This window comes from Cynoglossus semilaevis, chromosome 5 (assembly GCF_000523025.1).
Source record: "Cynoglossus semilaevis isolate Cse_v1.0 chromosome 5, Cse_v1.0, whole genome shotgun sequence".
Lineage (NCBI taxonomy): Eukaryota > Metazoa > Chordata > Actinopteri > Pleuronectiformes > Cynoglossidae > Cynoglossus > Cynoglossus semilaevis.
This window is the reverse complement of record NC_024311.1, coordinates 16017139-16039818: the sequence shown is the minus strand read 5'-3', so window position 1 is coordinate 16039818 and position 22680 is coordinate 16017139. Positions and strand designations below refer to the sequence as shown.

The window sequence follows — 22680 nt, the reverse complement described above, 5'->3', positions numbered from 1 at the left end:
AAAAGCTGAAGCATGAAGATGAAAATAGAGTCTGACAGGGAAAAAAAGGGAGTCATGCAAATTATTTTTGTTATTGCACCGTGGTTTGTTTTGTTTTTTTTGTTTTTTTTCCTGCGAATTGTAAGTGATCATTCTGCCTTTTAGTTACAGCTGTCAGCCCTCGTTAATGTGCATTATAAATTGCATCAAAGTGCATAAGGCAGTGCGTGATTAATTTATACAGCTCTTTACATAGAAGGGAGCGTGCAGGTGTTGAGGAGCCTAATGAGTTGGTGTGGGTGGCACATTGGTTTTCAACACTTCATCTGACTGCGGTTTGTTCTGTTAGCTTGAGCGTTTGGCTTTAATAGCAACATAACAGGTCACCATCCTTATTGTTTTTTTTTTTAAATAATTGATATATTTAATATGAGATTCAACACATCAGACTTACAGTTAAATACACAGACATCCAGAGCTGTGTTCATGGAAAAGGTAAAGGTATATACTCTATTACTACTCTATTACAACTATTACTGAGCAACTGCGATGGTCATCTAAAGGAAAAGCTTCAGAAAACAAGAGCTTGTCATCTGCATATAATGACATGTACATATCATGATATATGAAAAAAACTGCTACAAGGAATGAATCAAATTTGGAGCAATTGAATGGCTGTCACTCACTGTTACTTTATAATATAATAATACAATAGAATATAGAATAATATAATGTAAAAACCTCATTTATTGATATTAATTATTCTACTATACTCCTAGTTGAACTGACTTTGTCTGGCCATTGTTTATAAATGACACATCCTATAAAACATAACCAGCATAAAATATTGTGCTTTGTGTTTTTGTGTTTCTTCCATAAATATTTGATCTTTGATAAATACAGTAGTTGTGCTGCGGTGGACTGACCTGAAGGATAAAGGGATGAGCAGACTCCTGGCTCTAATGAGAAGGTCACAGCGCTCTAATTATCACAGTCAGCTTTGTAACATCTGTTGAAAAAGCCAGAGTGAGTGGCATTATAGGACACGGAGTGATCACTTCCTGCCATATATGTAAGCAGACATGGGGCATCAAATAAATAAGTTAAACATTTAGGTCAGTTTAATTCATAAAAGTCAATAGTCATAACGCCAGACCAATAAATAAGACTACGACTGACAGGCTGACTGACCCGGGACTGTAAACTTCTACAAGCTTTACTTTTGCGTATTATTTTTTTTACATTGTCAAAACTGTGTCAATAATCCAATCATCTGGATTAGTCCCAAATAAAAACTGGTGGTTTACGTCATATTCAGGAATGACAATTTACCTTGATCAATCATGATTAATCGTGATTAATCCACAGCTACCGTGATTAATAGGATTAAAAACTGTAATTGATTGACAGCCATAATTATATCTCATTAATATCGGCCATCATTTATGGTAAATGGTCAACACAAAAAATGTGTTTTGTTGATAATGTTATAAATGTAGATGGACAACATGGATGAATGTTTGGCCCAGCTGAACACCATCACCATAACATTTTGAAAAAACAAGTTTGAGAATTTAGTGCCTTCAAATACATTTCAAATATTGTTGAATCTAAATTCCATAAAGAAAAAAATGCATATTTTGACTAATACAACCGTTACATCTATCAATATTTTTTAAAACCCAAAGAACAGAGAGAAGTTCTGCTCCTGGTAATCATCTGTCTTATTAAATGTGACTAAAAGGATCATTTATGAGATTTTTACGTCTTTTCTTTAACAAAAAAAAAGTCCTTCCCTTCTCACACTTTTATCAGTTTTTAACTTTTGATTCTGAGGGGTTGGATTTCACAGTCATCTAATAGGAATATTACAATATTAGAGAACACTGAGATCAAATTATTACTTCTAAACCTTATTAACAAAGACCTAGCTTTTTTGGGACAGCAGTGGAGTTTCCATTTTTACCACCACACACCCTACAGGCCAATGCTAAGAAGTGCTCATCATAATGTACTTAATATTGTAAATGTCCCACTTCAGTTTGTTTTAACAGGTCCTGCTGGAGAGTAAAACGCTTCCTTTCTTCCCTACTTCTGCCTCACTTCTCCTCCTGCCTTATCAATCCACTGCCCTTCTTGTGTACTTGGAACCTCTAATGGATTTCACATGACGACAGACCTGCTCCACACAGGAGCTGGAGGCCGGACTAACTTGACAGCCATTAGTCTGTATATTGGGAGTGCAGTGGAAGATGTTCTCTCTGTTTCCTGTTCCTGTCGTGCGTTGCGCTGAGGCGTCTCCCCGGGGTCGAGCGTGAACGTATCCACTCTGACAAGTGTCTCGCTCCTTTCACTGTGTTCCAGCGAAGCCTATTATCATGAGGTCCTGTGAATGTTGTGCATCAGGGAAGTAGCACATAAAAGAATGATCAGGGAAAGCTTTCAGACACAAGTTGTTTGCACAGACAGGCTCTTTGTTGAACAGAATGGAAACACAGCACAGGGGTGGGGGGGGGCTGTGAGGAGGGGGAGGAGGGGTTCACCTGTTGAATGTCCCCGTGGAGACCCAGGCACTCACACTTGGCATTATGTACCTTATTATTTATGTGTGGCTGTCAGCTAATAATTCATACACCTCTCACCGGAGCACTTTCTGCCATCTTTGAAAGTCACAGCGAGAGACACTTGGCAGTTTTGGAGAGACGTCCAGGGTCTCATCAGAGTTTTGTCTGAACGTTTCATTGCTACTTGTGCTGATATAATGCATCGTCGTGCCGTGAGTGCAGAGTGGTCTTTTTCATTTCCCTTCACTGATTTACTCCTGTCCACATCTTCTTCTTCTTCTGCTTAGCGCATTAGCCGACGGGTCGCTGTTGAGCTGATGATTTGGAGATACCGGGAATTATACAAGCATCGGGTGAAACAGCTCCAAATAAATTTATCATGTATACCTCGATGGTAGAAACGGAAGAATTCTTCTCTCGTTACAGTTGCTATGAAAAAATGATGAGGAACACCGTCATTCCTGAGCACCAGTGTTTCCTCATCTCCTCTCCTAATAGCTGTGATGGCTGACATTGGTCTCAGAGGGTTAAGGGCATTGTTCCCTGATCATGTGACAGGGACATATTTTATGCAAGAGCGAGCCCTGATTAGAGGGTGAGTTTAAATGACAACTAATTAGCCAACCTCTTTAGCCTCGGCGCTACGATCAAACGAGCTGTCATGGCGTACCTGATACAATGATCCTCTCACTCTTGATATGGTATTTTATTCCTCCGCAATTATGCAGCCCCCACTGCACCACATGTGTTTATTGCCTGGAGCACACATGTCAAATTAAAGAGCAGCTTATGCACCTGATATTTAATTATTGCCTGCTGCAGCACCGAGCACAATGGGAAAATGTCAAAGGCAGCAATCTACAGTACTTCACGCAGCAATCGGTACGCTGCCATCACTGAGCACTCATGCACACACACACACACACACACACATGCGACGGGAATTTGAATATTGAATATAAATGGGAACATCTTCCAGCTTGTCTACGCTCAGATGGCTTTTTTACACATTCTTTTGTCACTAAAGGGAATTTGGCGATGAATCGATGGGGAAAAAAGAAGACGCTCGAAGCGTTCATATTTGCCGTCAATACTAATGAAAATCGCAAACAAAACCCTGGTATAGAGTAGAAAAAGAAGAAAAATCTAAATCATTGAAAATATGTGATTGAGCATAGCAATAATTTCTCAACAGCTTTTACATTTTTACTGTAGACAAATGTTTTTTGATGACTGTTAAAGCAAGGATTACATTTAAATGTTTTGTGTTTTTTTTAAAAATTCAATAGATTTAAATTGAATTTAAGTGTGTAAAAATGTTCTTTTTTTCATGTATCTTAAAATAATTTCCCTTCATACTCACTGTTTTACTTTTATTTCATTTTATTTATCTTTTGTGCTGTGTGGGTGTTACCTACACTTAACCACAGTTTAGGTATAAATAGGCTAAATAAATCACGATTCAAATGCTTTTTTTTTCAAATCAGATTTATAAAGGGATAGATAACATTTTCATTTACAGATGAATTTTAAATGTGTTGAGAATTAATTAATATTCAGACTCAAAAGGTTCCTCAGTGTAAGAAAATTTAAACAACTTTCACTCAAGGTCAAAAACACAACTGAATGGCAGCTATTTTTCTGTTTCTAAAGGTAAGACTTTCCTCAACCTTTCAGCAATAAAATCTGAATAATTTGACTGTAAACTAGTTTAGAATAGTTTCAGTTCAGCAGTCGATTCTGAAAGAGGAGAATATAACCAGTCAGTCAGACTGTTGTCAGCCATGTGTTTGTGATGTCGCTGTGGTTCAGATACAGCCATAAAATCGACCTTTTTCTTCGGATAATTCAATTATTTCAAGCCATAAAAGTTTAATCACTCTTGTTCCAGTCTTTGAGATCATTTCTAGGTCTTTGTTTTGTGCTCTTGTCCCCTGACAGATTTACAGCTGCAGCAGGAAGTGATTCTGCTTATTCTGCAGCAAACTCACTGTGTTGCCTTTTTTTTTCGAGAACTTTTTCAATTAAATTATTCCCGTGATTTATTCACACACGATGCTGCGGTCTCGGCGTAAGTGTGTAATTCTTTCTCTCTCCTTGTGCTGTTTCATTGATGTTGCTGTTCTACTAATTATACAGTTCTTGAAAACAGATCATCAGCCGGCCTGATGAGCCGGGCTTTAACTTTTTTCGCTTTGAAATTTTTGTCGTCTCTGGTTCTTGTGCACGTCACATTGTTTTGTGTGCACCAAACTCCACAGATGTCAGCAGAATCTCTGAACATTCTTCATCTAAACACTGTCTTTTATGTGACTTGTCATTAACACGTATTTATCTCTGCAGAGCAGTGGCTGTTTAACACAGTCTGAGCTTTTATGAATGCACTTGATTAAAATATTAATTGCTCCACCTTTAGGGACCTGCTGCTAAAAATGATTGACTTTAATCCTCAGTGAACGTGTATGTCTAATAAAAACAGACACTCATACAGGGTTATAAAAGGGTTCATGTCTATATAAAGGTTATTAAATTAATTCCTCGTGACAAATTAGAATTTCCAATTATTAAAAAAAGAGAAGTAGCATTTTGCAAAACATCAACATTGTTGGAATTGAATTGAACCCAGGTTCTGCGCTAGTTTCTATAGCGCTGCACTATGAAATGACATGTGCACCGAGGCTCTGAGTGGTTGTATGAAAGAATAACACAGCCCTGCAGTGGGAAACATCACTTAACACAGGAATACACACGCCGCTCTGACTGGGAGCCTGCTGGCCAGACGCCCCGGTCTCTGGTGAACGCTGTGTTAACTCACCACCTGCTCTGCTGTATGGTTTGTGACAAATGTTGATCGATGTTACAAGTTTGTACAGATAATTGATTGTCTGGCAAAAGGTAGCAGAACATGAAGGCTTCACTCACCAAACGTCTGGTTTTCATTTGTCTAATCTTCGCATCATTAGTTGTGAGCGTTAGCACTCTGATCATGATGGTGATGCTGGCCCTCCCATCAGTAATAGTAATTATACAGCACTAACAAATACTGGTGAAAAATCAGCTGGACATAATAGCAGCATTTCCTACATCATCCAAACATGGAAGTCAAGATTAGATTTAGAGATTTGTTGGGAAATGTTTAAATTTGTTTCTTGGCTGTAGCTTCAGAAGTGTCTTATTAGCAGCAGTATTCTTTGATATTCTGTATTAATACCAAGTTTGAACCGGCTCTGCTTATTCAGACATGACACGTAGACTAGATTGTTTTCATTATTTTTCAGCATTTATGTGTGTTTTGCGTATTTATTATTTCCCAGTGTTCAGTTTGAAGTACTTTTTCTTTTGTTTTTCCACACAGTAATATATGAGTAAAACTTTTGTTGACCCACTCAAGGCAAAAAAAAAAACACAATACTTTGGATGAAACAGGGCTATAATCCTCAAATATTGGGTTATTTTCTACCTTGTGAAGGCTTGAGAGTCTCTTTTTTTTTTTTTTTTTCCCGGGGCTGCTCTCAGTTGGATGTAAGCTGACAGATGATTCCTAGAAGCCTAACCTTTAGAATTGACCTGAATATGAAACATATCCATATACATGTCAAAATAAAATTATATATATATATATCCCGGCCGAGTAAAGCTTGAACTGGTAACATTCATGGCAAACTTTGACCACAAAGAGGCGGCTGTGCTGTATGAGGAATGCACTTACAAGCTGCAGGTCAGTAATTACTCTTTTTACAAACACTCTGTGTATGTGTGTGCGCGTGTGTGTGTGTATATAAAAGCTTTAACAGGGAGGAACGCAGCGGTCCACCCAGAGCCCTTCTGTAGGAGAGCACTGTTGCAGACAGCACCTGTTCAGTAGATGCAGGAGAGGAATGTAAGAGCAGGGAAAGTTTCTTTCAGCGAGCCCCAGATGCCAGTATAACACAGATGTTGTAGTGTTTGCTCCAAAACCACAATCACAACATATGGTAATTGCTGCAGAATTATTTTCTGGCCAGCTCTCTAACCAGGGACTGATAAAATGGAGAAGTCAGCTACCGATGCTCTGTGGAATGAACACCTGCCAAATCTAACTACATGAGATGTCAGTGCTGTGAATGAAGGGCCACCAGGTAAAGCCATTAGGGCGGGTGATGGCCAGAGCAATCTGAGAGGCCACGGGTGAATGAATCCACAGATGTTTCACTCAACGTCCTCCACAAAGTTGATTGTTTGTGATCCTGCTTGTATCGAACGTCCAGCAGAGCATGTCGTAAATGCTGCAATCTTCAGGACGCCGAAAAAAAGGTGTGAGAATTTGGAGATGAAATCAAAGTTAAAAGTTAAAAAACAACGCTGTTTAGAAATGAGTAGCCTGTTGATTTTCGTTTGGATTTCTAGCATGTTTGGCAGTTATATTTGACGTGCAGTCATCTTAAGAGGATATTTTGAGATGCCTGTTGTCTTTATCACCGCAGGTACAAGTGTGTTCACGTGCAATGCGGTAAAACACAAAACGAAAAAAGACAATAATTGAGGAGGAAAGCAAAAGCTGTTTTGACAGAGGAACCAGAGTGGAGTCTATTGGTCCTCACATTTATTTACACTTGACAAGTTAATTATTCTGACAAATTCTAAGAGTACTTTTTTTTTCTAAAAAAAAAGAGAAGGGGAACGGGGGGCATAAAAACACATTATTTGACACTGTTTTCACAAACATGTTTTGCTTTGCTGACAGCACAGCATGAACCTTTTCTTGTACGTAATTTGCAGCAGAAATAAATGACCAAAGTAAGACGTAATGTGTAATTGAGGTTATTAAGTTAGGTTATTTTTTTTTGTTTGTTTTGAATCCGGTTCGGTGTTAAGTTTATGTGCTACATCTAGGATTTTATTTTTAAAATATTATTACAACTACCGCTTTGGCTAAATGTTGAGACACGGTTACACTCAAGCACCAAAATGACAATAATTTAAAAAAAAAAAAAAAAGAGTTTTACCTTATTTTAATGTACAAAAAATATGGTAAAAATTAAAAATTTAATAAAATAAATAAATTAAAAATTATTACAACATAAACTAAAGTGTGTTATGACTGGAAGTTAACATACAGGATGCGGGTATTTAAGGCTTTAACGTTTCCATTCAACTTATTTGACCTCTATCTCAGGTGGGTAGGTTCATACAAAATAATAAACATCCATTTTATGACCAGTGGAATTCAAGAACATTTATGATTTTCCTCCTCAAATATCTCAATGTGCTAAAATATGCCAGGTCTGCCTTATAAACCAAACTGATTGTTGAGCAGGATGTGGGAAATTCCACTACACTGGACATAAGACTCCAATTGGGCAGTAAGGTAATGAGGTAGAAAAAAAATAAAACAATAGTTTTTATTTTTATTTTTTTGTTATGTCAATAAATCAACAGGGTTTTTACTCCTCAGTTTGCTGCCAGGGTTTTTGTATGTGCCTGATACTGTGTTCTATCACTTTTAGAATGTAGCTGTCATCCTGGAAATGTTCTTTCTAGGCGCTGCGATGCTTATGTTGTCTTCGAGTCCTTTTCTGCAAAACAAAATGTTGCCTCCCTGTCAGATTGACTCATATTCCCACTGTGGTTGAAGCACCTCTGAAACATAGTTAGGGATTTGTGATGCATTCAGTAATATCCAGGAGCAGCCACATTTTATCTCACTAGCAAAGCGTGACTTTACCAGCACTCACCCAAGATATTAAATCACTGAGCTTTTCTTAATTGTAAATGTTCAAATGTGGTTGTTTAGTTTTCCAGGCTGTGTATGTATGCGCGTGTGTGTGTGTGTACGTGTGTGTGGAATGTGTTTCTCTTGAATTCAACCATTATTCATCCATAGCTCAGATGCAGCCGATAGGGTTGGTTAGAAAATGAGCCCTGTTCTGTTTCTCAAGTGAGTGTTTTTAGTTCAGGGTAAACACACATGCTTTCACACATAACTACACACGCAGATACACAAACACACGGGCACATGCAGTGCAAACTACAGAGCCAGTAAAGAAACTTGAGGGTAATAATAAATGAGGAGAATCAGACTTTTTCTCCACTGAGTTTCTGGCTCCACCATCTGGTCTTTCTAATGACAAGCATCACTTGCACTGATCTGCTGCTAATGATATATATTCAATAACATGGTGCAGCCTACATGTATCAGACTGCACATCCTGGTTGTGTGGTTTTAATTTAGATTTTCTTTTTTTTAATGTGATTTTATTGATTAGCTCTACGTGGCTTTAATTTGCCATTGTAACCTGTAAAACATCATCCTGAGTTTAAAGCTTCTCAACATGACTGACTATTGATTACCAGAGCCAGAAAATGTCCTTTAAATGTTAAATGCTTGAACAAATAAGGACCTATTTAATTATTTATCATTTTTTATCCAACAGGGTTCCTGAGAAGGCGATGGCTCACGTACACAGATCTCATTACAGCAGCCTTATTAGGTTGATAGTGTTTTGCTTGTCAGTGACATAAAAACAGATTACTGCTCTTAAGTAACACATGCATGTGTATATATAAAATAGATATACATACAACTGAAACCTGTTGTAAAGAAAAACAACAGATTTAAAAATTTAAAGAATTTGATTGTAACATTTGCAATGACTCAATCATTTAAATATTTCTCTCACTAATGAAGTAACAGACAGTAATCATTCATCAAACACCTCCCTTCATCTACACAGGTAATGTAAACTGGTTTAATAATGGTTTTCTGAATGTCAAATCTCAGTGTTCTGACTTTCTGTTCCACCTCCTCCACATGTTGGTGTCACTGCTGAAGAGAACAGAGACTTGGTTTCCCTCCATTAAGGCAGTATTGGAAAACTAACCATGCAGAAAGTAAGCTTTCTTGTTCAAATGCATGAGCACTAAACACCACCTCCAGTGATTTAGTTCTCCTGACAGAAAGAACAGATACTGAATTACATCAGAACTCACTCACTCACTGCTCAGACAGTAAAAACCACCACCAAACAGCAATGTGTTTCCCCCAGGGAACAAAAACGTATCATACTGATCAAATACAGTCTACATCCAAAGATTATTCTCCATAGGAAATAAAGATTCAATTAACTCTCCAGTGTTATTGTTGCATGTGCTGTGTCTATGTTGTCCACAATTATCAGCGTTCCACCTTAGCAGATATCAGGTGGTAAAAAAGCATATTTTATACATTTAAAAAATATATAATAAATCAATTGGGGATAATAATTTCACTTTGTGAGATATAGAGTTAAACTGAGTAAATGCAATTTATTTATGAAAGACATTGTATAAATAAGAATACATAAAAAGATACAAATTACAGAAGGTAAAATATTAACCGATTGAGATAATGCAGCTAATCTTAGGACAGTATTGTCTCATTAAAGAGGCAGTTAAATAATGATTATACTGTAATTATAGTTCAATGAAATCTGTATCTTAATGTATCGCACGTTTGTTTAAAAAAAAGAGATAATTTTCCTGCTATTATGGAATTCAAGCCACCTTTAAGTAATTCACTTCAACAACACCTTAATATTGATCTCACAAATAATAATATTGAACTGAGAGTGGAGAAAATAAATAAAAATACAATTCAAATGAAGTGATGGAAATGGAACTTAGCACAGTGAGTAGCCAATAAGAACTCTTAAGAGTAAAATGGTATTAAGGAATACCGTTTTTTTAAAACAAATGTGACCCATCATTATCCTTTGAGGTTCCTTCCCTCAAAAAAAAAAAAAATCCATTCTATTTCTGAAGAACCCAGCCTCTCTAATTTGATACAAATGCCTTATTTAGAGGTAGAAATCTGCAGAGCTTTGTGGGTAATTAGTGAACATGCTTAGGAATGTTTGGCAGGTGTGTTTGATCAGTGGCAGGGAGCGCAATCATTGTTGACAGAGCGAGAGATGGCACAGGGGAGGAAATGGGAGAGGGTAAGTAGGTGGAGGACAGGGAAGTGTGAAGGCTGAGGGCGGGGTCGTTCTAACTACACCGCCCACTTTTGGGCAACTTTTATCACAGACAAAATGAGCGTGGCCTCAGTATAAAGGGAAATCAATATGAATTGAAAGTATCCATATACAGTATGATAGATCTGGGTATGTTTTAACATAACAATGATCTTTTTTTTATTGATAATCACCCTGTCACCTTTAACCAGGTCTATGATTTTATTCTGTAAATGTAAAGGTGAAATCAATTAAATTAAATCAATACAATGCAAATAAAGTGTAATCTAATGACTACTTTCAAATACATCTTGTCTCTCTGAATTATTAATGTCATTGTATGTGTTTCCATGGGAAGAACGGGGCCTAATTAGAACAGATACACTGGGCTAATTTGCAGATGCCGCAGGCAGAGTTTATATATAAGAGCTAATATTTGAAAGTCAAATTAAAGTTGAAATGGACCATAATAACCGTTAATTAACTCTAGGGGTTTTTTTATTTTTTTTTTATTATTATTATTTTACAGACTTGAGTACATTATTCACAGGCTGGGTGCTTAACATTTCGGACCACTAAGATACATTTCAAAGATCTGAATTATCCTTTGATGTGCTGGTATTCTCTGCAGATTAGATATTATTATAAGATCCCTTTGTAAAAAATTCATTTTATTATCGCTGCATGAAATGCATAGAAATTCCCCACATAACCAACCATTGGTGCAATTAACATCTTCGATCCAGTTCATATTGCTGATAATTTATACAGTCTTTGCACTTCCCCTGTGATCTCTGGGCACGGGCCGACTCTACCACAGCAGCCTGGCATTCAACTGAATAATGTCCATGCTGATAAAAAATGGAAAGGGAAAAAAAACTAACGAACAGAAGTCAACTGTCAGGATAATAAAGACTTCGGGCAAACAGCCGTTCAACAAGCGCACAAACGGCCACAGCAAGTGTAGCGACATCAAACCAATTAAGACTGACAATAAATGTTAGCAGGAGTGGGATTAACGTAACATGACTGGGAAAAAGCAGGCAGTAAACAAGAGCTCGACGGATGATCATTAAATCTATGTCACACAGTGCTGCACATCAGTTGCTGAGTTAAAAATTCCAACATTACAATTAATCTTGTACAAGAGCTCAAGGCCAGGGTTGGATGAAAAGAAAATGAAACGTAAAACATTTCATTTGGAATTTACCCTTCACGTCTTCAGACAGGTGATGATAGCAGCTCACTTTATATTTGTCTATAAAACAGCGTTTGGTGAAATTATGAAGTTTAATTAATTCATTATTCTAATTACTTTTTTAATAGTAACTTAAAAGAGTTAAAAAAAGAGTTGAAAAAAGAGTTAGCATTTAAAAGGAACATACTACGCAAAACTGTCTCTGGGTCCACCCCTTTACTTTTCAGCTCCACCCACACTAACACATCTACCTACGTGCACTGCTTGTTGAAAATGATGTCAGTCTTTAGAAAATCGCTGGTTGTCACTTAATATTATGGGGGTTACACTTCTCTGTTGTTATGGTAAACGGCTTAAGGGCGTGCAGTGGCAACACTTGAAGCACTCTGGGTCCACCCCTTTACTTTTCAGCCCCACCCACAGAGTACTCTGATGTACTGAGTACTCTAGAACTCAATGTTACTATACTGTATTATCTTTAACAACATGGTACACAACCAGTAAGTTAACAAACGTACTACGAACCACCAAGAAACATCCTGGTTATTTGTCTGGGAGCTTTGACTTCTTCTGGCTCAAACCTATATAATAAATCGCTGCCAATTCTCTATGTGAGGTTTCACACTCAGTACGTGAAGTGTGAGTAAACTGAAACTAGGAGATGAGATTTATTTACATTTTGTTTGGCTGTGTACGGTGAGATTTTTCAAATGTAAAAAATGTTCAATCACTAAAAATAAATAAATTAGGAAACACTACTCTAAACTATTCCAGCCAAAAGACAAACTGGAGAAAAATATATAGTTTAGTTATTGTAGTCTCATTGTAGTCTCATTGTTTTACAAGGCCATCATGCAGATGGACTGACATTTAACCTGGCTACTGTAAAATATTACAGTAGCCAGGTTACATGTCGGTCCATCTGCATGAATTCTTGATAATCTGGACCATCATCCAAGATGATGGCATTGTAAAACAAACAAGTCCTGCAGGTTCATGCTGAATGTGAGTTTGCGTTTCATTGTATAGGTTCCTGTTTAACCAAACTGGCCCAGTAAAGCAAGAAAACATGAGAGTGGAGTTTCAATAAAATAATGGGCTTCAATAAGAAGCAAAGACTACTTCCTTCCACTATACAAAGGCTGAAAACTCTGAGAAGTGGAGAATGTCATGGTGGCTAATAAATAGGCAGGATTAACGCATAGCTTTTAATATTCGCGCTGCCTAATGGGCTGACAGTGTTGAATTATCTATAGGTCTCCGTGATTCAAAAAGGACCATCAAACCCAAAGTTGAGAGCAGTGTCTTGTAATTGAATAATACATTACATGTGGCAATTATTTCCGTTAGAAGCAGACTGAGAAATCAATAACCAAGGGATCAAATCAAGGACTGTGAAGCTCTTGTTTCTATTCCCCATGTGACCAATTACATCAGCACAGTTTAAACACCTGCAGTGTCACAGTGATCTGTGACACTTTTCTTGCACACTCTTTTTTACTCGCACTCTCTTTCTCTCTCTCTCTCATGCACAGTGATGTTCACATTGTGCAAGAGACGTTAAAGACCTGGACAAGGGAAAGTTTCTGTATGTGATTTTAATGCACACTGCCAGCCTGTTAACTAATATTAAAATGTTCACACGCTCCAATGTCATTTCAGGACATAATTACAGCATTGTCTCCATGATGAGCTATGCATCAAGGTATAAGCTGTAAATATGAGCTGATGGGAGAGTAATTCATCTTTGTTGGGATAATATGCACCCACAGTCCTGACCTGCAATTATAAATTATGCACCAGGTTTTAGCTCTAGGCAGTATCCTCCCATGACGCGTGTGCTGCTGATTAAGAGGGAGTGAAATGGCTTTGTTTTAATGAACATATCCCACAACACAAAGACAGGGTTTGACTCTATCACGGGTGACGGTGGAGCTCTGACCACCTCTTAGTCAATTTACTTTTGGGCGAGCACAATTTGCTTTATCTGAAATATTCACAGGTTCCAAAAAAAGGGGGCTAAAATCACATCTCATTAAATGTTGATGCTCGTGGTGAGTAAAGAGAACACTGGCTGTATCAAAGAGCTGGTTATGTCCAGTGAATACTAACTGATCTCCTTCTGTACACCAGCAGTGGCTAATTTATAACTGATCCTTACAGTTCCAACAGAACACTAAATGTAATGTGTGTGTATATATAATATTATATATATATATACACACACACATATACCTACATATATAAGTATATATATGGCATATATAAATATACATCTCTATACATAGATATGCACACTGACACACATACATACATTTAAAATTATATATTGATATTTTAAATATATACAAATATGAGTTTATTTATATATATTTTTTTATTATTATTATTAAAGAAAATGTAATTGTGTTCTCCAGCATGTGTAACATCTCCCTCCTCTGAAACTGCAGGCACTGACATGCTTCCTCTCATCTCAGAAATGTGTTGTCAAAACTCAAAACAGTCAATAATGCACAAAGCACATGAGCTCAACCCAGCAATAATAGCCTACGGCAACAGAAAACATGCAGCTGCGGGGACGATTGATTATTAGTCCCATTTGTTTTATTTTGTTCCAATGTTTCTTTATGTACGTGTGCGCACCAAACAAATATATATAAAAAACACTTAATACGTCGTTTTTAACATATTTATTATCTAAAACAGACTAATTCTACACATCCAATTACCAGGGGGTAAATATTTTCTTAAGTTGAACAATTTATTAAATAATGCTAATCAAAGCAAGAAAAAACAAATGTGGTTAATCTAATAGAAATATTAAATCTTAATGCTTCTTTTATTGAAGCATTAGGTGGTTTGAAGTCATTATAGAATCTTGGTGTCCATTCATGACAGGAGAGGAGAAATGCTATGATGGATGCTCACAAAGTTAGCAAAGAGAATCACGGTGTTCATGAAATAAAAATCATTGGCAGCAGTACAGATCCACATTACTCTGATGTAGAGAAGAGTGGGGGAGAGAGAGAGAGAGAGAGAGCAAGTTTTACAGAAGGTTAAAACATCCACAGGCGAGTTGAATGAAGACATGCACAACCAAAGGACTTAACTTCAAAAGAACCTGTGTTTTCAGCTATTCTCTGTGGTGGGCTCGCTTTGGATATTTAATGGCAGTGGATTCCATTTATATGCTCACCTCTCTATTGATATCTGCAAAATACTTTCATCTGTACATTTAAAAATAAAGCCTTCTTGCCAAATTGAAACTTGTTGTTTGAATTTTGTCGTTCAAATTGTTATTCTTCGCGCAGCAGGGAGCCATGCTAACAAGTGGAGAACTTTCCCCTGAAGTGAAGAGCAAGAACAAGAACACACTTGTTTTTTTTTTCGACATAAAAGCTTTTAGATGACCTATGGCTCCAGCCAGACCTTTGACGAAAAAAAATGAGGACAATCAAAAGGACAAATGTGACAGCCCTCCTGTGTGAGGTACAAGATGAATGTGGAACAGAGCGTCACTTCTGTGATGTCTTTGACCTGGTAGTTCAAAGCTGGACTCAGGACTCTGGATCCCACCCCTAGTTCAGTATGTGTGGACCTCAGACAAAGGCTTTGTTCATATTAAAGTAAAACCACCACATTGTTCCTTTGAGCTGGAACATCACTATTGCAAGACCAGAAAGGACACTTTTTCAAAGCCAGGTAAATGATTCATGTCTCCTACATCACAAAGATGATGATGAGCTTGGTCGAAACTCTGTATATTTTCATAAACTTTAAATAAAGTATAGATAATTGTCTTGCTAAGGTGATGTCCCTAAACACACGTTCTCCCACACACACACACGTTATCATCAAGAGACACAAGAAGGTGCTCCAGCCTGTGGCCATAGTTAACCACAGCACACAGTGAAGGCTGACTGCTGCTGATGCTGCTGCTGCTGCTGATGCTGCTGATGCTGCTGCTGCTGCGGTGCCTTTATTTCTCCTGAGACACTAGGGTGGACAGGACTTTGAAGTTAAAAGTGTGGCTGCCAGACAATAAAAGCAGCATGTGGGCCTCAATCTTTACTATGTACTGAAAGATAAGAAGGTCCATGATGCCGTTCTTCTAACTATACAATAAATATGGCAACATAACAGGTGCATCTTTTCTTTGATACTGTATTTATAAATATTTTTATAAATATATTTACCAAATTATACATAACTGATGTGATATGTGAGTAGGACCATTTCAAAGATTTACAGCTTAAATATAAGTTATTTTTTAACTTGTATTTTCACTGTCCATGTTTTTGTGTCAAAGGGAGACAGTTTAAAAATGCATAGGAGGGTATTATCATAAAAAATGCAAAAGAAACAAAAGAAAAAGGTTCCGAACCAGTCAAATTTCACAAAAAAGAATTGTTACCATGTTACCACGTTTAATTGTAAATAAGTTGCTTTACTCAACAGTGATCCTTGTAATTTTTGACTTCCGAACTGATGTTCTTCAGATATTATATTATATTTTGCAGTATTTTGACCATAAAATAAACGCAAACAGAAAGGTCTCCGGTATGATACTTGTAAAAAGGTATGCAGTTATAAAAACACAAACACAGTTGGGCAGTAATACGCCAATGAAAATGCAATGGGCTTTAAAACAGGGTTTGTGGCTATTTGCTGCCATCGTGTGAAGAAAAACTGACATTACCTCTTTTCAATTACACGGTAGTCGCAATACTTTAGTGCTTTAACACTTCTTTATGATTAGGGTCTTATTTCTAGAAAGAAATTAAAGAGATAATATTCCTTGTTGCAGCAGGGTAAAAACTGTCTTCCACTGCAATTTCTTTTTGGTATTGACACAAAAAGGGGATTAAAAACATTAATATTATCAGTTTTCCAAATCCGTAAAAAAAAATGTGCCTTGTTTGGGATTTTTTGTGTCTTAAGGATGTGTATAAAATCTGTTGAAATATTGGCACTTGAATAATTCTAGAATTCCTAAATAAAATGGCATTGCATTAGTATTTACCTTAAAACACAAATAAATGTCTGTAGTAGAAGTTATAACTTTAACTCTAATCCGAAAAATATAGTATTAAATTTCACTTTCCTGGGATTAAAAGATGTGATGAGGCAAAGATTTCCATATTACACAATTAATTTCATAAAGCCTTAAGTTAATATAATTAAATACATCAGGGGGTGGCAATACAATATAAACATGCATTCCAAATGATGATTTATAATTATCAGTGGCCATGGTGCAAAAGCAAGAAAGTATAAGTTACCTGGTTAGAATTATTTTAATGACTTAATGAATATGAAAATTATTAAAGTCCTTTGTTCTAAAACAACTATCACAAACCTAAGAGCTTCAGGTCTCCTTCAGAATAAAAGTTAAAGAAGTTTGAGTGTTGTTCATTTGGGCTGAAACATCGAGCAGTTTTCTTCACGACATGCCATTAAAAAAGTTATTGAACAAAAGTCAGGTAATTGTCATCAATAAACAACCTTCTCCACATCATAATTTTCAAGTGTTTGCTCTCAATGCCAATCCAACCATTCGACCACAGAAACCATACATTTTCTGAGTCTTTCAATTCTCATGTATGCCAAGATCAGGGACTAGTAATCTTTCTGACAGAAGACTATTAATCCCTAAAGTTTACTTTACACCTATCTGGAGGGTAAAGAAACCCCATCTGTTACACTGTTGGTATAAAGAATAGTATTATAAATGGCGTTACAGACACAGCAGCAGTGCCGTGACTTTGGGTATGCATGGGAGAGAAAAAGGCGAGGCAGAGAGCAAGGACAGCGCAGACAGGGATTTCTTCTTTTTTTTCTTGCTTTGTTTTGTTTTGTTTTGTTTCCTATAAGAACCTCAAGACAATCGTCTCTGACCGACTTCCAGTGTCTCATCCAGAGGGTGATGAGACAAAACTGACAGGCGTCTGTCCCCAGACACACCAGAAAAAAAGCGCTCCATACTTGAGCAGATCCTCTGAGACTCTGCCTCAACTACACCAACCAAGCAGCTCGTATCATTCATTAGCTGTGTCTGGTGTTTTCACATGGCTACTCCTTTAGCCCTTTCCTCTGTTTAATCAAGTGACATATTAATTTATGGCCAACACTCAAGGGACAGGGTTTCCAGCATCTTCAAACATTAATACACTGAAGGTTGTCATATTTATATATTTATAGTTTAAAAATGTATACAGGACAAAACAGATAGATGTCCAGATTTATCAAAGTCAAACGGCTACTGAAAGATGTCTGTCATGAAACAACTAGCAGCATGTGTTCAGGAAAGGTAAGAAATGAAACCTGGTGAAAATATGACCACATTTTAGATACTGTGAATTGCAAATCACTAACACTAAATCATTAAACTCTAAATAATACAAATTATCAACAAATAAGTCAAACAGATACAGTATGTATTTTTGAAACGTGATGCTGGTGACAAAGTGCTCAATTAACTAAAAACTAAGCAAGTGTGTTTACAATAAATTATTGTAATTGACCAGTAGTACTGTATAAATAGTATAAAAAGCAAGTATTTCTTATGGATAATTATTTGATAGATTTGTAAACAAACAAAACAAACATAAACAAACAAAATACCCTATACATACGTAGTTTACGAGTGTTTTAAAACTGATACTTAGATAAACAACAAACATGTTCGTGTTTACACCCAAAAAACAACAACAAAACACGGACTTACTTTCAACGTAAGTCCAACGTTTCTCTTCCACTGAGGTTGTATGAAGTGTTATTTCCAGCTGCCATTTTTTGTCTCTGGAATTCTTCCTTCAGTTTATAGCTTTTGTAATCCACTGTCAGCTCTAATTTGTCCGCGCCAAGTATTACCTTTATTTTAAAAAAGCGTTTTAGGGTTTAACTTGATTCACCTGACACGCTGTGGCTAAATTATGCTAAGCAGACGTCACTGCTCTTCCGGAAGGCACGGGGCCACACCCAACTCTTCTTCTTCTTTTCTTCTTGTTGTCTGTCAATCAACTGTTGTTAAACTTTGTTTTAATTGTATTTAATTTATTTAGGTAATTATTATACTATGTAAGACAGAGTGAGGTAAGCGTTTTTATTCATATTAACTTTTAATTCAGAAAAAGAAATTCAGAATGTTAGTGTACACTCACCTGGTGGTCATTTAAGAAAGGTTAGTTCTTTTTAAAATTTGCAATAAAAGTAGAGCTTTTCTAAGATGGCCACCATGTTGGATGATTTTAATGGTTTATCACACTTTTGTTTTTTATTATGCACAATGTAACGTTACCAAAAAAAGTTAGAAGTATCAGTATCAGCAGGTTCATAAATAAACAAAATCAAAGTGAAAAAATAAGAGCCCCAGTGTAGATAAAATACAATTTATTTTAGCAACTCACTAAATATTCCTACATTTGTCATCATGAAAGGACATCCAGTCCAAATACAGCCACCTTGGTTGAAGTGTCATTGATAGTGCAAATGTACAGCACAAAGTTTACAAAGGGCATGAGTGCTAAACAAAAAGAGAGTGAGAGAGACAGAGAGTACAGTTTTTTTTCTTTCCTACAAAAAACAACATATTTACCTCTAGATAAAAATGCTTTCACAAGTATATATTTCGATGAACTTGAAATGATTGCAATGATTCTATCATTGCAGGGTTTCTCAAAGCAAGACAGTGGTTCATATTTACGGGGGATACTTTTCTGATATGTTTGTAGATCGATGACGACGCAGTTTTGAAACACAATGAAGGCTCTCTGTTCTGGAGAAGAAGAAAAGAAAACAAGACAAGATTACGTAAAAACATGATGTTGAACGTCATGTGTAAACGTGTCCTGTTAGCAGTTAGTCTCAATACAGATAAATCACATTACATTTTTGAAAGAGCAGCTCTCACACACATGGAAGAATAAGTGTAAGTGCTAGTCAGTTCTGTCTGCAATTCTAAATTATTATAACATAATGTTAGTGATTTGGCCCTAAATGTGATTCTAGTACAATCTGTAGAACTGACAGGAGTTCCACCATGGAGTAGGGTGAATGGGAAATGAAGATCAGAGGGACAGCAAAGGTTGAGCAGGTGGATATCTTCATCTTCTACCTCTTGAGTCCTTTACAGAGTCGCTGGAAGCTTTAGCCAATTACAGCAGTCTTTGGATAACGATGGGGTACAACCTGAACAGTTCACCATTCACTCATTTAGCCTTACATTACATGTTTTTGAATAGGGCTGGGGGACTAGACCTAACAAATATGAAGACTTCTAACCCTTCTCTCGGGCCACGTTCTGTGGACAGAAATGAGGGAGACTTTTGATGAAATAGAAAACAGATTTTCAACATGGACCTTTTGTTCTCCTACAGGGGCAATTCAGAGCCTCATGTCCCGAGAGGGCACCAGAGGTCAACGTACCGATGCTTTTGCTCACATAGGGCCATGTCGCTTTTTTCTGCCAAATGCTTGGGCCCCAACGTTGGTATGGACAAAGTTGCTGTATCCCAGTCCACCTGACCGACTCAGCAGGTCAGCCAAGCGATGGGTTACACAGGTGGAAGTGTTACAGCCCCGCTTCTCTGCTGTAGTATTGCTTTTCAGGCAAAAAACAAACAAACAAAACATATATATTTACTGTAACATTCAAAATACAGTGTACGGGACAAACTAACATAAAATGTGCATTGCCTCGAACCACGGACGTGCTGAAGATGAAATAAATGCAAAATGAAATTACCATTGAGTTTATTATTTTTATTTGGTATAATTTTGGTTTAAATTACACAGATGCCATAAAACGGACAGAGTTTGTGCTTACAATGAAATGTTCATGAATGATGGAAACAACATGAGGTGCGTTTTATCAACATGCATCACCAGCTGCAGGTTTGTGAATGTAGCTGGATGATCATGCATGAGCAGCTCAGACAAACAGTAGATGAGACACTGTGATTTCCAGTTGTGTGATGTGCTTTAGTTCCCATATGGCTCAGATAGACTTCTCTTCCTGCCAGGTGTATGTGCTCCCACGTCGGTGCGGGGAAAGGTTTGCAGTTTGTGAATATCCTGTGAGAGTTTGCCCAGCACACATGTGCTTAAATTGGTGCAGCGTTTAGACATGGGTCTGTCCAAGCTGTTAGAGACAGACACACACATGCAGAAACTGGCTTACACAGCATGAGTCATGCAGACAAATGAGAGGTAGTACATGAGTGATGCTTCTCTGTTGATAAAATGTCATGCGTTCACATATCAAAAACATTTAAAGTTAATATAAAAGAAACACATGCTTACAGTCATACAGTCATGTGATAATGCATCATGTTGTTACACACATACTGTGCATAAGCTGGCAATGTCGATGTTTCGTTTGTATGTAATGTCAATGGTTGTCATGCGTGTTTATAATGCGCAGCAGTTACATGCTCTATGCAGCTTCCTAACCAGTGCCATTCCACTGCAGCCACATGATTAAATGAATGAATAAGGGTTTGATTTAATAAATAAGTACATGCAATTATGAAAGACATTAGACGTACAACCATAGCTGAACAAAATACCTGTTACCTAAGCAGAGCTGTTGGACTTTTAAATAAAACATTGTTACTAGACAGACGGACAGACGGACAGACAGAGAAAAGGGAAGAAAGAAAGAAAGAAAGAAAGAAAGAAAGAAAGAAAGAAACAAGGAAAGAAAGACAGAACAGACCTGTTCTCATCAGCTGACTGATGGTCTTGCTCATCATTCATCATCTGCATAAAGTCCTTCATAGCTCTTAGGAGTTTTTCAACATCGGTGTCTGAAACCGCTCCATTTGAAATTAATTCCTTGTTGCTTCTAGAAAAAGCACATCATCATCATCATCGTACATCGACACAGGTTTATAACACAGTGCATCCAGTTTGTCAGTGTGTTAGTTAATACAATAGACTCCATGTAACACACAACCTGCTTTTTTTACAATTAAATATTTTAGCAACATTCTTGAAAAACGTCACCTGGATGGAGCTGCCTGTGACATGTACATGTCACAAATGATCAGCATGTAGGCACAAAGCAGAGTCCACTGTTTCAGCACCATCATCACGTCTCCCTGAGAACATCACAGCCAGAGAAAATATTTGGATTTTGGAAGAATACATTTGAGCCATACCACACAGAATATACACATGCTCTAATCAGATATGTGAGCCATACCACACAGAATATACACATATACACAGAATATCTCACAATCAGAAATGAATACATTCAAGAATAAGCGCTCCTTCATTCATACTTACTGTGAGATAATAACTCCTCCAGTAATGAAGATCTAACTGATGATGCTGACTCTGTCTGCTGGGCACAGCCCACAGAACAGGGTTTTATATACACTATCTTCCCCAGAGGTTTCACAGTGAACTGAGCAGCCACTTGATCATAGTCTATTGGCCAGATGAATGTTTTACCTCAAACTACTAGCCAATTACGCACCCTATGGGACACTTAATGGAATGACTGTTCATGTTCTCAGGTGATTCACAAAAAGCAGCCTGGTTTTAGAATCAAAATGCAGAGAAACATTCTGGACAGTAGCATCTCTTTAATTCCTTGGCTCTGCGTGTTTGTCACACTGATACAGTGATGTGAACAATTATACAGTACTGCAGTAAAAAGCGGGGTAGTTATCTGTACATTTTCTTCTGTCAGCAAAAGCTTCAAATATATAAGACAATGCACTTGGGATGCACAGAAATTTATGTTTTCAAGCAGAGTAAAAGAGATTGAAACATATCGAGACCCATGAGACTGTGGTCTTTTCTTAAAAAAAAACAAAAAACTTCCTGCTTAGCTGTTAATCATATGTATAATCATGGTTTTTACAGAACCTGCCCAAAGTTCACCACACGGAGACATGGAACTACCACAGAGCACCATGTGGTTGAAATGACTGGAAATAAAATAATGTGCTACCAA

The 22680-nt window shown here is 37.1% G+C and overlaps 1 protein-coding gene and 1 long non-coding RNA gene across 5 annotated transcripts in view; both read right to left on the bottom strand.

Moving 5' to 3' along the window:
- LOC107988562 (uncharacterized) overlaps positions 1–20142 on the bottom strand; it is a 55099-nt gene extending 34957 nt beyond the window's left edge. For 3 of the 4 annotated variants that reach the window (XR_003049759.1, XR_003049761.1, XR_001760036.2), the window contains exons 1-2: positions 18439–20142; positions 906–988 (exon numbers count right to left, since the gene is read on the bottom strand). This is a non-coding gene — a long non-coding RNA (uncharacterized LOC107988562). The remainder of the gene's footprint in view (positions 1–905; positions 989–18438) is intronic. The other variant, XR_003049760.1, reaches the window with a different exon arrangement.
- A 382-nt stretch (positions 20143–20524) lies between these two features.
- calca (calcitonin/calcitonin-related polypeptide, alpha) lies at positions 20525–22048 on the bottom strand. The gene is made up of 4 exons (XM_008310780.2): positions 22005–22048; positions 21720–21814; positions 21430–21558; positions 20525–20853 (listed from the first exon to the last, which is right to left on the bottom strand). The coding sequence occupies exons 2-4, from the start codon at positions 21803–21805 to the stop codon at positions 20694–20696; spliced, it is 375 nt and encodes a 124-aa protein (XP_008309002.1). The 5' UTR covers positions 21806–21814; positions 22005–22048; the 3' UTR covers positions 20525–20693.
- Between the last annotated feature and the right edge of the window lie 632 nt (positions 22049–22680).